This window comes from Haliotis rufescens, unplaced genomic scaffold, assembly GCF_023055435.1.
Source record: "Haliotis rufescens isolate VD_foot unplaced genomic scaffold, xgHalRufe1.0.p SCAF_9, whole genome shotgun sequence".
In the NCBI taxonomy this organism is placed as follows: domain Eukaryota; kingdom Metazoa; phylum Mollusca; class Gastropoda; order Lepetellida; family Haliotidae; genus Haliotis; species Haliotis rufescens.
This window is the reverse complement of record NW_025964383.1, coordinates 7,191,224-7,205,863: the sequence shown is the minus strand read 5'-3', so window position 1 is coordinate 7,205,863 and position 14,640 is coordinate 7,191,224. Positions and strand designations below refer to the sequence as shown.

Here is a 14,640-nt window from a genome sequence, read left to right as displayed (position 1 = left end):
AATCTATTTTATTCTCAATACGGAAAGGCCACGGGCCTATAGTATATGTATTACAAAGTTTAAGAGTAAAGGCTGAAGATACAAAATACTTCCTAATTGACATGGCATGCTAAATATACATCGATTCGTTTAAAATAATATTTGTATTAACTGATTTCATTAAAGAAACAATTTGTTTACATTTGGATGAACAAAATAAATTCGTTTTAGGTATATTTTCTCAAGTTACTATAATAAGTACTTGTTGTTACCCTGACTGGCACTCCGCCTGAAAGGGGCAGAGATGGATTGGTGGGCTCGGAGTCAGTATACTGTGTCTGAAAAGGGTATCCATGACACTCAAACTCACATCACTCACTTCACATCACCTTATTCTTCTCTTCCTGCAGACACCCTTCATTCTCAGCAGTAAACTATAGTCTCCTCTCTCTGTTGTTACCATTGACCTCCAGCAGTAGACATTAGTCATGTATTCATGTATACACCATTGACCTCCAATAGTAGACTATAGTCTCCTCTCTCTGTTGTTACCATTGACCTCCAGCAGTAGACATTAGTCATGTATTCGGGTATACACCATTGACCTCCAATAGTAGACTATAGTCTCCTCTCTCTGTTGTTACCATTGACCTCCAGCAGTAGACATTAGTCATGTATTCATGTAAACACCATTGACCTCCAATAGTAGACTATAGTCTCCTCTCTCTGTTGTTACCATTGGCCTCCAGCAGTATACATTAGTCATGTATTCATGTATACACCGTTGACCCCAATAGTAAACTATAGTCTCCTCTCTCTGTTGTTACCATTGACCTCCAGCAGTAGACATTAGTCATGTATTCATGTATACACCATTGACCTCCAATAGTAGACTATAGTCTCCTCTCTCTGTTGTTACCATTGACCTCCAGCAGTAGACATTAGTCATGTATTGATATACACACCATTGACCTCCAATAGTAGACTATAGTCTCCTCTCTCTGTTGTTACTATTGACCTCCAGCAGTAGACATTAGTCATGTATTCATGTAAACACCATTGACCTCCAATAGTAGACTATAGCCTCCTCTCTCTGTTGTTACCATTGGCCTTCAGCAGTAGACTATAGTCTCCTCTCTCTGTTGTTACCATTGACCTCCAGCAGTAGACATTAGTCATGTATTCATGTATACACCATTGACCTCCTATAGTAGACTATAGTCTCCTCTCTCTGTTGTTACCATTGACCTCCAGCAGTAGACATTAGTCATGTATTCATGTATACACCATTGACCTCCAATGGTAGGCTATAGTCTCCTCTCTCTGTTGTTACCATTGACCTCCAGCAGTAGACATTAGTCATGTATTCATGTATACACCATTGACCTCCAATAGTAGACTAAAGTCTCCTCTCTCTGTTGTTACCATTGGCCTCCAGCAGGAGACATTAGTCATGTATTCATGTATACACCATTGACCTACAATAGTAGACTATAGTCTCCTCTCTCTGTTGTTACCATTGACCTCCAGCAGTAGACATTAGTCATGTATTCGGGTATACACCATTGACCTCCAATAGTAGACTATAGTCTCCTCTCTCTGTTGTTACCATTGACCTCCAGCAGGAGACATTAGTCATGTATTCATGTATACACCATTGGCCTCCAATAGTAGACTATAGTCTCCTCTCTCTGTTGTTACCATTGACCTCCAACAGTAGACATTAGTCATGTATTCATGTATACACCATTGACCCCCAATAGTAAACTATAGTCTCCTCTCTCTGTTGTTACCATTGGCCTCCAGCAGTAGACATTAGTCATGTATTCATGTATACACCATTGACCTCCAATAGTAGACTATAGTCTCCTCTCTCTGTTGTTACCATTGACCTCCAGCAGTAGACATTAGTCATGTATTGATATACACACCATTGACCTCCAATAGTAGACTATAGTCTCCTCTCTCTGTTGTTACCATTGACCTCCAGCAGTAGACATTAGTCATGTATTCATGTAAAAACCATTGACCTCCAATAGTAGACTATAGTCTCCTCTCTCTGTTGTTACCATTGGCCTCCAGCAGTATACATTAGTCATGTATTCATGTATACACCGTTGACCCCAATAGTAAACTATAGTCTCCTCTCTCTGTTGTTACCATTGACCTCCAGCAGTAGACATTAGTCATGTATTCATGTATACACCATTGACCTCCAATAGTAGACTATAGTCTCCTCTCTCTGTTGTTACCATTGACCTCCAGCAGTAGACATTAGTCATGTATTGATATACACACCATTGACCTCCAATAGTAGACTATAGTCTCCTCTCTCTGTTGTTACTATTGACCTCCAGCAGTAGACATTAGTCATGTATTCATGTAAACACCATTGACCTCCAATAGTAGACTATAGCCTCCTCTCTCTGTTGTTACCATTGGCCTTCAGCAGTAGACTATAGTCTCCTCTCTCTGTTGTTACCATTGACCTCCAGCAGTAGACATTAGTCATGTATTCATGTATACACCATTGACCTCCTATAGTAGACTATAGTCTCCTCTCTCTGTTGTTACCATTGACCTCCAGCAGTAGACATTAGTCATGTATTCATGTATACACCATTGACCTCCAATGGTAGGCTATAGTCTCCTCTCTCTGTTGTTACCATTGACCTCCAGCAGTAGACATTAGTCATGTATTCATGTATACACCATTGACCTCCTATAGTAGACTATAGTCTCCTCTCTCTGTTGTTACCATTGACCTCCAGCAGTAGACATTAGTCATGTATTCATGTATACACCATTGACCTCCTATAGTAGACTATAGTCTCCTCTCTCTGTTGTTACCATTGACCTCCAGCAGTAGACATTAGTCATGTATTCATGTATACACCATTGACCTCCAATAGTAGACTATAGTCTCCTATCTCTGTTGTTACCATTGACCTCCAACAGTAGACATTAGTCATGTATTCATGTATACACCATTGACCTCCAATAGTAGACTATAGTCTCCTCTCTCTGTTGTTACCATTGGCCGTCAGGAGTAGACATTAGTCATGTATTGATATACACACCATTGACCTCCAATAGGAGACTATAGTCTCCTCTCTCTGTTGTTACGATTGACCTCCAACAGTAGACATTAGTCATGTATTCATGTATACACCATTGACCTCCAATAGTAGACTAAAGTCTCCTCTCTCTGTTGTTACCATTGGCCTCCAGCAGGAGACATTAGTCATGTATTCATGTATACACCATTGACCTACAATAGTAGACTATAGTCTCCTCTCTCTGTTGTTACCATTGACCTCCAGCAGTAGACATTAGTCATGTATTCGGGTATACACCATTGACCTCCAATAGTAGACTATAGTCTCCTCTCTCTGTTGTTACCATTGACCTCCAGCAGGAGACATTAGTCATGTATTCATGTATACACCATTGGCCTCCAATAGTAGACTATAGTCTCCTCTCTCTGTTGTTACCATTGACCTCCAACAGTAGACATTAGTCATGTATTCATGTATACACCATTGACCCCCAATAGTAAACTATAGTCTCCTCTCTCTGTTGTTACCATTGGCCTCCAGCAGTAGACATTAGTCATGTATTCATGTATACACCATTGACCTCCAATAGTAGACTATAGTCTCCTCTCTCTGTTGTTACCATTGACCTCCAGCAGTAGACATTAGTCATGTATTGATATACACACCATTGACCTCCAATAGTAGACTATAGTCTCCTCTCTCTGTTGTTACTATTGGCCTCCAGCAGTAGACATTAGTCATGTATTCATGTATACACCATTGGCCTCCAATAGTAGACTATAGTCTCCTCTCTCTGTTGTTACCATTGGCCTCCAGCAGGAGACATTAGTCATGTATTGATGTATACACCATTGACCTCCAATAGTAGACTATAGTCTCCTCTCTCTGTTGTTACCATTGACCTCCAGCAGTAGACATTAGTCATGTATTTATGTATACACCATTGACCTCCAATAGTAGACTATAGTCTCCTCTCTCTGTTGTTACCATTGACCTCCAACAGTAGACATTAGTCATGTATTCATGTATACACCATTGACCTCCAATAGTAGACTATAGTCTCCTCTCTCTGTTGTTACCATTGACCTCCAGCAGTAGACATTATTCATGTATTGATATACACACCATTGACCTCCAATAGTAGACTATAGTCTCCTCTCTCTGTTGTTACTATTGACCTCCAGCAGTAGACATTAGTCATGTATTCATGTATACACCATTGGCCTCCAATAGTAGACTATAGTCTCCTCTCTCTGTTGTTACCATTGGCCTCCAGCAGGAGACATTAGTCATGTATTGATGTATACACCATTGGCCTCCAGCAGGAGACATTAGTCATGTATTAATGTATTCGCCATTGACCTCCAAAGAAGACTATATTACTCTCTTTCTGTAGGTAGAGATTAATACTCGAGTACCTGAAAGGCACGAGTGCAGTAATCGATTTCTTACACACCCTAGCCTCGTACTTTTTTAGCATCAAATCGATGCATTTTGTCTATTCTCATGATCTCTGTGGCGCATTAATACATAACACTATAGGCATGAGTGACATCACCAAACTGACCGCTTACTACTCATAAATAGTATGACCCTGCACAGAAAGGTTTCCGCCATATCTGTGGAATATCAAGACGATGATGATAATGCATACTAGACAAGATGAAAGAATATGTATGAACCCGCTGGATGCCGAGTTAATAAGTTTCACCACAAAGAAATAACCGAAAATGTACAACAATTACTACTGGTGACCGACTTTTTTCAAAATGGCGTGTCCACCTTTGACAGTACGTCGGGATTTTCAGATGAGGATTTTCGTTGATTGAGGGATCAATGGTAAGTAATCAGAAACTATCTGTCAATCTGCGTGCTGTTTGTCTATGATTTCCATGGTAACCAAGAGAATTAGTCCGAAATGCAGATAAATATCGTCGTCGTTGTACGTGAGTTTGCGTCAATCACGGCGTCTCGCAGGGCGGAAACTTATACGATTTCTGTTCAATTTACCTGGTCATTGTAATGTATATATGTTTTTAATTCCATAATTCGTGCTACGATACTCTTCTGATGAATATTCTCAAACACGTGAGCCAATTTATGCAACAATTAGAGGAATGGATCTCTCAAACCGAAATAAAATACTACACAGTATTTCAAACAAGTACAATTTTTCTAGCACAGCGTTCGTTTCCAAATGTAACTTATTTCCATTGATTTCATCTAGATGATTAGTAGTGGTTACAAAGATCATTTTTCCATTGATTCTAAAATGTAGGAAGAATTCAGGGATGTATGTATCGCAGCTGAGTAATATAATATACGTGATCTTATAAGCGTCTATAACCGGCATACGTGAAACGTGATTTTGTAAACATTATCCAATTTTGCGGAAAGTTCCCCCGGCGTTCGTGTTTGCAACTTGTCTAAAACATTCTAAACGTCTTATCGGCAACGTTTCAGAATTATCATTGGTGATAATACCCGTGATCACTTATACGCTATTTTTGAAAAATTAATTTCTTCGATTAGATAGATCTAAGGGTTGTCACGTGAGTGTGTTTGGGGATGGTAAATATCCTGTATTAGGAAAAAACACTATGTACCATCCCCAAACGCACAAGCGGGATAACCTCTTTATCATATAATGTCATTCTTCGCTTTTGTGCTCGACGCCATGTTTGTTTGTAAATACTTAAAGTAGCCCGTACTTGACTTTTTGTATTTGCATCTCTATCCGCATATGACCCCATCGGATATAGTTTTCATCCGTTGGCTTTATCCCGCCGAGAGACCTATCCTTTATATGATAATAATCTAAACGTACAGTAAATAACGCACTGAATGGTGAAGTCGTAATGTATAAAACAATAACGAGGTTTCCTAGGTTTCTAATTTTCAGAGGTAATTTTCAATAATGTTGGTTTGCCTAAATTGACAGTAGATGATATCACAGAACAGGGAATTTCCCACAGAATTGAAAACAATGAAGTGCATCAGTGTGCATGTGCATGATGTAATTGTGTTCGATTTCGAAGTGAGGGCTGAAGAGGACGGACATATGAATTATGTCCCTGTGGCATGGGGGGGGGGGGGGGGTGTTACAACGTTCAACACAGACGTATGTGAACATTCGATTAAAACACGAGTAACCTATCAATGACTTACGGTGAGGAAAGTAGGCTGTCATAATCTGACGGTCATCATCATGGAGTAGACATTATTCGTATCATCCTGTAGAATTGCAGTCTATTGTTCCAGCAGTTGAGGGGCGGTCGGGTAGCCTATTGGTTAAAGCATTCGCTCGTCACGCCGAAGACGCGGGTTCGATTCCCTACAAGGGTACAATGTGTGAAGACCATTTCTTGTGTCCCCCGCCGTGATATTTCTGGAATATTGCTAAAGCGGCGTAAAACCTTACTCACTCACTCACTCTAGCAGTTGATGAGATGACCGTCTCTTAGTAGACACTTATATGTCCTTTGTCAATAGTCGACGTTGTCCTGTAAGTTTCCAGTTCTGTCCTTTCTCTGCAGGAGGAGCTCTTAGAGGGATATAACAGGTTGATCAATGAAAGAATAAACCCTAAACTCCACGAGGTCTTCAACCACTTACCGGATTTACCTGTCAAGTAAGTTGTCATTTTGTAGTTCTACTACTACAGCTACCGCTGCTGCTACTACTACTACTACTGCAGTCGCTGCTATAACCATTACGACAGATAATGCGGCTACATCTACTACTACATACTACTACTACTACGCTTACTCTACAATAATTACTATCTACTACTGCCACTACTTCTACAGCTATTAATACTAAGACAACGACTACGCTAGCCGCGAATATCTGACTATGACGACCACTACTAGCACTGCTACTGGTTCTTCTTCTTCTTTTACTACTACTACTACTACTTCTACTACTACTACTACTACTACTACTACTACTACTACTACTACTACTTCTACTACTCTTACTACTGCTACAGTCGAATCTAGTTATCAAGTTAGTTTTAGTTATAATAGCATGTAGCGTAACGTTAGCTACTGACCAACTCCTTACTTGGAAACAATGGTTTTCAGTCACCCAATTTCGTCTTCATAATATCTTTACATTAATTTCTTTATAAACGTCATTTGCTCTACTTCGCCTTATGTCAGTGTCCGTTTATCTGGAATAGTCCCATATCGCGAAGTTTATGATTATTTTACGATTGCTACAACAATATCTCTACAACATCTTCTTCTGCGGTAACACGTCTAACGCGTTTATACTACCATAACAACAACTGCGTCATTAAGCATCTCTCTACGTAAGTTCTACATGTCCATTGTGAGTATCGTTGTGTGACGCATCAGTTCTGTTACAAAGTGTTGATCAAGTTACATGGATGTTTAGGGTGGAGCCCATGCCGTATGACGGCCCAGCCGGGGAATACCAGTCAGGGTCGGAGGATGGATCCCGCCCAGGGATCTTCAAGGTCAATGTAAATAGACCCCACGAAATGTAAGTCCGCTTTCTTAATCTCAATTCTATTTTACATAGGGCAGTGTTTACGATGACACTATAGTCTGGAAGGTAATTTAAGGTACCGACGTTTACTACAATATCTGAAAAACTATCGGACCTACTCCAGCCAAAGTTGGTATGAGATTATTAAACAGTCATACATAACTGGATATTACATTTAAAGACAATCGGTGCATGAATAAAAAAATATCTCTATTTAGCGATCACTATATTTCATCAACAACCAGACCTGTTCGTCACGGGTGGAACGAGCATTCATTGTAACAGCCATCTGCAAAATGCTACCCCTGCGTCACAGGGCCATATGACACAGTTGAACCAATCAACTCAACTCGAAAGGTTGCACGGGAAACACACACTAATACACGAATAGGGTGTTAGCGTTGGGCGTCTCAAGCAGTTATTTAATAATATTTATCCATTTGGGATACGGTGACATGCATCAATCAAGTAAGCGAGTCTGACCAACCGACCCCGTTAGTCGCCTCTTATGACAAGCATAGTCGCCTTTTATAGCAAGGATGGGTTGCTAAAGACCTATTCTAACCCGGATCTTTACGATTGCATTCAGCTCGTACACAACCACATAAACAGTTTTCCAAAACCGTTTATTCCTCCTGTTACGAGTTTCCATATCGATGCTGTATGTTTTCAGAGGGAAGTATATCATGGTGCCCATCACACTGCACGAGTCTGTGCCCGGCCACCACTTACAGGTAAAGTTGGCTGCTGTTGTCCAGAGTATATATGTCTACCTAAACAATGGCACGAACAGCTTACTTCAATGTAATTGTAGTGGCCGAGTACCGATGTTTTACACATGTTTCAGTTTGTTTTCAGATCAGTTACGCATTAAAGGCTAATCTGCCCGACTTCCGGCGCAACACCGAGTACTTCCGGTATTATGAGGTGCCCTTCCACTTCCCCTTCTACACAGCCTACAGGGAGGTGAGTCCAGGGAGCATGGCTTGTTTGTTTGTTTGTATTCCACCTATATGACGGCGATCTATAAATGATCGAGTCAGAACCTGACAATCCAGTGATTGATATCATAAGCATCGATCCACGCAAATGGGATATGATGACATGCATCAGCCAAGTCAGCGAGCCTGATCACCCGATCCCGTTAGTCGCATCTTACGACAAGCATATTCGTCTCTTTCGACAAGCATGGGTTGGGTTGCTGAAGACCTATTCTTACCCGTATCTTCGCGCGTCGGGGAAACGGTATCAAATCATCAGTTCCCACATTTCTTGTCGGTAGTACATATGAAGTGTAGAAGTATTTTTTGCGTTGAACCAATCTTATATCTCTTCAAAATTAGTAATTCTTCATATATTAACCAACTTATGTGGTATTCGCATTTCGTTTGTCGGTGAGTACATACTAACTAGTATACACACTATGCTTCTGCTTCTGCACATACACTACCTGACTCCTTGCAGGGCTGGGCGCTGTATGCAGAATCACTCGGGGAGGAGCTCAACTTATACCAAAACGACTACGAACTGTAAGTGTGCATCTTAAACAGTGGTTATATGCTTAAAACTCTTGTGCTTTCGAACGGGTAGGACTGGTCTTAAAACCAAATGTCACAACTGTGGCAACGCATATACAGCCTGCCCATCATTACTTCCCATGGAGTTAAAATTAACAGCAGTTTCTGTATTTTAAACAATGCATTACACATTAAATTAGTGCATGATATGTAACGGTTTTACATACATGTACAATCAGGACATTTCGTCCTGTGTTTGGAATGATGGTATGGTTTGAGTTTGACTTGAGTACGGTTTATGTATGGCGTGTTGACACTGCCTATGTTTGGAGAGGTGAGTACGTTTTTTCTCTGGAGGTACGAACACGTTCTGTGTTTGGCGTTGTAGGTATGGTTTGAGATTGGCGTGATGAACACGGTCTGTGTTTGGCGTAGTGAACACGGTCTGTGTTTGGAGTGATGAACACGATCTGTGTTTGGCGTGATGAACACGGTCTGTGTTTGGCGTGATGAACACGGTCTGTGTTTGGTGTGATGAACACGGTCTGTGTTTGGTGTGATTAACACGGTCTGTGTTTGGCGTGATGAACACGGTCTGTGTTTGGCGTGATGAACACGGTCTTTGTTTGGCGTGATGAACAAGGTCTTTGTTTGGCGTTGTAGGTATGGTTTGAGTTTGGAGTGATGAGTACGGTCTGTGTTTGGCGTGATGAACACGGTCTGTGTTTGGCGTGATGAACACGGTCTGTGTTTGGTGTGATGAACATGGTCTGTGTTTGGTGTGATGAACACAGTCTGTGTTTGGCGTGATTAACACGGTCTGTGTTTGGCGTGATGAACACGGTCTGTGTTTGGTGTGATGAACACGGTCTGTGTTTGGTGTGATGAGCACGGTCTATGTTTGGTGTGATGAACACAGTCTGTGTTTGGCGTGATTAACACGGTCTGTGTTTGGCGTGATGAACACGGTCTGTGTTTGGTGTGATGAACAACACGGTCTGTGTTTGGTGTGATGAACACGGTCTGTGTTTGGTGTGATGAACACGGTCTGTGTTTGGCGTGATGAACACAGTCTGTGTTTGGCGTGATTAACACGGTCTGTGTTTGGCGTGATGAACACGGTCTGTGTTTGGCGTGATGAACACGGTCTGTGTTTGGTGTGATGAACACGGTCTGTGTTTGGCGTGATGAACACGGTCTGTGTTTGACGTGATGAACACGGTCTGTGTTTGGCGTGATGAACACGGTCTGTGTTTGGCGTGATGAACAAGGTCTTTGTTTGGCGTTGTAGGTATGGTTTGAGTTTGGAGTGATGAACACGGTCGGTGCTTGACGTAATGAACACGGTCTGTGTTTGGCGTGATGAACACGGTCTGTGTTTGGCGTGATGAACACGGTTTGTGCTTGACGTAATTAACACGGTCTGTGTTTGGCGTGATGAACACGGCCTGTGCTTGACGTAATGAACACGGTCTGTGCTTGGCATTATGATTACGGTTTGTGTTTGGCGTAATGAACACGGTCTGTGTTTGGCGTGATGAACACGGTCTGTGCTTGACGTAATGAGTTCGACTTGTGTATGGCGTGATGAATATGGCTTGTGTTTAAGGATGGGGCGCTACAGTTCTGAGATCTTCCGAGCATGTAGACTAGTGGTGGACACAGGCCTACACTACTACGGGTGAGGTATTTCACATCTGTATCAATACACCGACACCTGTGTATAGCATGAGATGAATATATAACTAAATTCACCGTGAATATACACTGAAACACATATACTGAACCAAATTACAAACTTCACAATCCTAAAATTTTAACATTTTGACCAGTTATCATTGTGAGCCCTTATTGTGTATTTAAACAGTAATGGCCACGTATTGTCTTCAGATAACACCCGTTTTTGTGCAGGTGAATCGATCAAAATCATGTGCACAGCACTATAGTGGCAAAAGTGTTTTTCCACGTGCAACTGGTCACGTGGCCATAATACCGCACGTGTTTTCAGCCATACTTGTTAGCAGTCATTAACAAAAAAAAGAAAAACACAAGAAAACAAAAGTCTTTACGGCCATTTGTCATGCCACGCCTTTCAAATGTGCAACGTGAACGTGCCATCGGCATGTTGCAGACGGGAACGTCCGTAGCTGAAGTCGCAAGGACGATGGGTTGTTGTCGACGGACTGTTTATGATTTACAGACGCGTCTACAGCAAACGGGTACCACCGCTGATCGCCCTCGGCCAGATCGACCACGTGTGACGTCACATGCAGAAGATCGTCAGATTGTCTTACGTCACCTCCGTACCCGACTTTTGACGGCTACATCAACCAGAAATGAACTGTTTAGGGGTAGACTGAGTGCGCAAACTGTTCGAAACCGCCTGAGAACTGCTCATCTTCAAGCACGACGGCCATACTGCGGGCCGATTCTGACTCAATTACACAGACGTCAACGTCAATTGTGGGCACAGCGACACTTACGATGGACTCAGAGGAATTGGAATCAAGTCGTCTTCAGTGATGAATCCCGATTTCATCTTCGGTTTGCTGATAGTAGGGCGAGGGTGTGGAGGCGCCGTCATGAACGTTACGCCCAGTGTTGTGTACAGGAAGTTGACAGATTTCGAGGCGGAAGTGTCATGGTGTGGGGTGCCTTCTGTGGCAATGCACGTTCCAGGCTTCTTGTCATCCGTGGCAACCTCAACGCTGCTGCTTACCGTGACCAGATACTGGCACCAGAACTTCTGCCTTTTATTGCAGCACATGGACCCGGTTTGATCTTCCAACACGACAATGCCAGACCCCACACAGCAATTTTGACAAGTCAATCCCATCGAACACGTCTGGGATGCACTTGCGCACTCTCCAGAACCAACCACAGAATTTGCAAGATCTTGGCACCATTTTGCAGCAACAATGGCGTCGTCTTCCCAATCATGTGTTCACAAGCATCACAAGGTCCATGCGGAGGCGTTGTGTGGCAGTTGTCAACGCACATGGTGGCCATACGCACTACTGAACTTGTGTGCCATCAGACTCTCGTGCTTTGGACTTATGATTCAAACTGTTGATTTTATTACCGAATACCGTAGGTGCTTGGAACAAATTATGGTTACCACCGTTAATCAAAATCCTTCTTTGGATATTAATGATGAAAAATTACCACCTCTGATACATTTGTCCGTTGTATATCATATATGGGATTACTTTTAAAAATGTGAAGTTTTTAATTTGACTTGATATTTTGACTTTGAATTTGTATAGATATTTTTTTCGGGATATAAACTACAAATTTTCTATTCTACACACATCTGAATTCTGCTTTCACCACAGCCCTGTTCCTGTTTCTTGGTTGTTTTCTTTTTATCTCAATTCCACAAACATGGAGGCATATTTTTCACGATTCTTTCTCTTGCTATCCACAACTTTTACCCATTAAGATGTTCTCACTATGGTTGAACTATTTCTGCCACTGAAGGCAGGCTTATCCTAACACCGTGGTCGTTGTCTGTCTGAACCAGGTGGAACCGCGAGGAGGCTATCCAGTACATGCTGAATTACACATCCTTCTCCAGGGCGGAAATGACGACAGAGATTGACAGATACATCACATGGCCAGGGCAGGCATGTGCATACAAGATTGGCGAAATCAAAATAAAAGAGTTACGGAAGAGAGCACAGGATGCTTTAGGTAAGGACATAACAAGGGGGAACCTGCACCTTCTACACAGGATGCATTAGGTAAGGACATAACAAGGGGGAACCTGCACCTTCTACACAGGATGCATTAGGTAAGGACATAACAAGAGGGAACCTGCACCTTCTACACAGGATGCATTAGGTAAGGACATAACAAGAGGGAACCTTCACCTTCTACACAGGATGCATTAGGTAAGGACATAACAAGAGGGAACCTGCACCTTCCACACAGGATGCTTTAGGTAAGGACATAACAAGAGGGAACCTGCACCTTCTACACAGGATGCATTAGGTAAGGACATAACAAGGGGGAACCTGCACCTTCTACACAGGATGCTTTAGGGAAGGACATAACAAGGGGGAACCTGCACCTTCTACACAGGATGCATTAGGTAAGGACATAACAAGGGGGAACCTGCACCTTCTACACCGGATGCTTTAGGTAAGGACATAACAAGAGGGAACCTGCACCTTCTACACAGGATGCATTAGGTAAGGACATAACAAGGGGGAACCTGCACCTTCTACACAGGATGCATTAGGTAAGGACATAACAAGAGGGAACCTGCACCTTCTACACAGGATGCATTAGGTAAGGACATAACAAGAGGGAACCTGCACCTTCTACACAGGATGCTTTAGGTAAGGACATAACAAGAGGGAACCTGCACCTTCTACACAGGATGCATTAGGTAAGGACATAACAAGGGGGAACCTGCACCTTCTACACAGGATGCATTAGGTAAGGACACAACAAGGGGGAACCTGCACCTTCTACACATGATGCATTAGGTAAGAACATAACAAGGGGGAACCTGCACCTTCTACACATGATGCATTAGGTAAGGACATAACAAGGGGGAACCTGCACCTTCTACACCGGATGCATTGGGTAAGGACATAACAAGGAGGAACCTGCACCTTCTACACAGGATGCATTGGGTAAGGACATAACAAGGGGGAACCTGCACCTTCTACACAGGATGCATTAGGTAAGGACATAACAAGGGGGAACCTTCACCTTCTACACAGGATGCATTAGGTAAGGACATAACAAGAGGGAACCTGCACCTTCTCCACCGGATGCATTAGGTAACGACATAACGAGGGGGAACCTGAACCATCCACACAGGATACATTAGGTAAGGACATAACAAGGGGCACCTTCTACACCGGATGCATTTGGTGAGGACATAACAAGGGGCACCTTCTACACAGGATGCATTGGTTAGGACATAACAAGGGGGAACCTGCACCTTCTACACCGGATGCATTGGGTAAGGACATAACAAGGAGGAACCTGCACCTTCTACACAGGATGCATTGGGTAAGGACATAACAAGGGGGAACCTGCACCTTCTACACCGGATGCATTAGGTAAGGACATAACAAGGAGGAACCTGCACCTTCTACACAGGATGCATTAGGTAAGGACATAACAAGAGGGAACCTGCACCTTCTACACAGGATGCATTAGGTAAGGACATAACAAGAGGGAACCTGCACCTTCTACACAGGATGCTTTAGGTAAGGACATAACAAGAGGGAACCTGCACCTTCTACACAGGATGCATTAGGTAAGGACATAACAAGGGGGAACCTGCACCTTCTACACAGGATGCATTAGGTAAGGACACAACAAGGGGGAACCTGCACCTTCTACACATGATGCATTAGGTAAGAACATAACAAGGGGGAACCTGCACCTTCTACACATGATGCATTAGGTAAGGACATAACAAGGGGGAACCTGCACCTTCTACACCGGATGCATTGGGTAAGGACATAACAAGGAGGAACCTGCACCTTCTACACAGGATGCATTGGGTAAGGACATAACAAGGGGGAACCTGCACCTTCTACACAGGA

General features: G+C 42.7%; 1 protein-coding gene across 2 annotated transcripts in view; it reads left to right on the top strand.

Annotated features, from left to right (window-relative positions):
* The window catches only part of LOC124125991, a 42,054-nt gene that overhangs the window by 24,923 nt on the left and 2,491 nt on the right, over positions 1-14,640 (top strand). For both annotated transcript variants that reach the window (XM_048391192.1, XM_048391194.1), the window contains exons 11-17: positions 6,575-6,669; positions 7,440-7,547; positions 8,227-8,287; positions 8,412-8,519; positions 9,018-9,082; positions 10,680-10,751; positions 12,594-12,763. In XM_048391192.1, the coding sequence (XP_048247149.1) occupies positions 6,575-6,669; positions 7,440-7,547; positions 8,227-8,287; positions 8,412-8,519; positions 9,018-9,082; positions 10,680-10,751; positions 12,594-12,763 (679 nt within the window). The remainder of the gene's footprint in view (positions 1-6,574; positions 6,670-7,439; positions 7,548-8,226; positions 8,288-8,411; positions 8,520-9,017; positions 9,083-10,679; positions 10,752-12,593; positions 12,764-14,640) is intronic.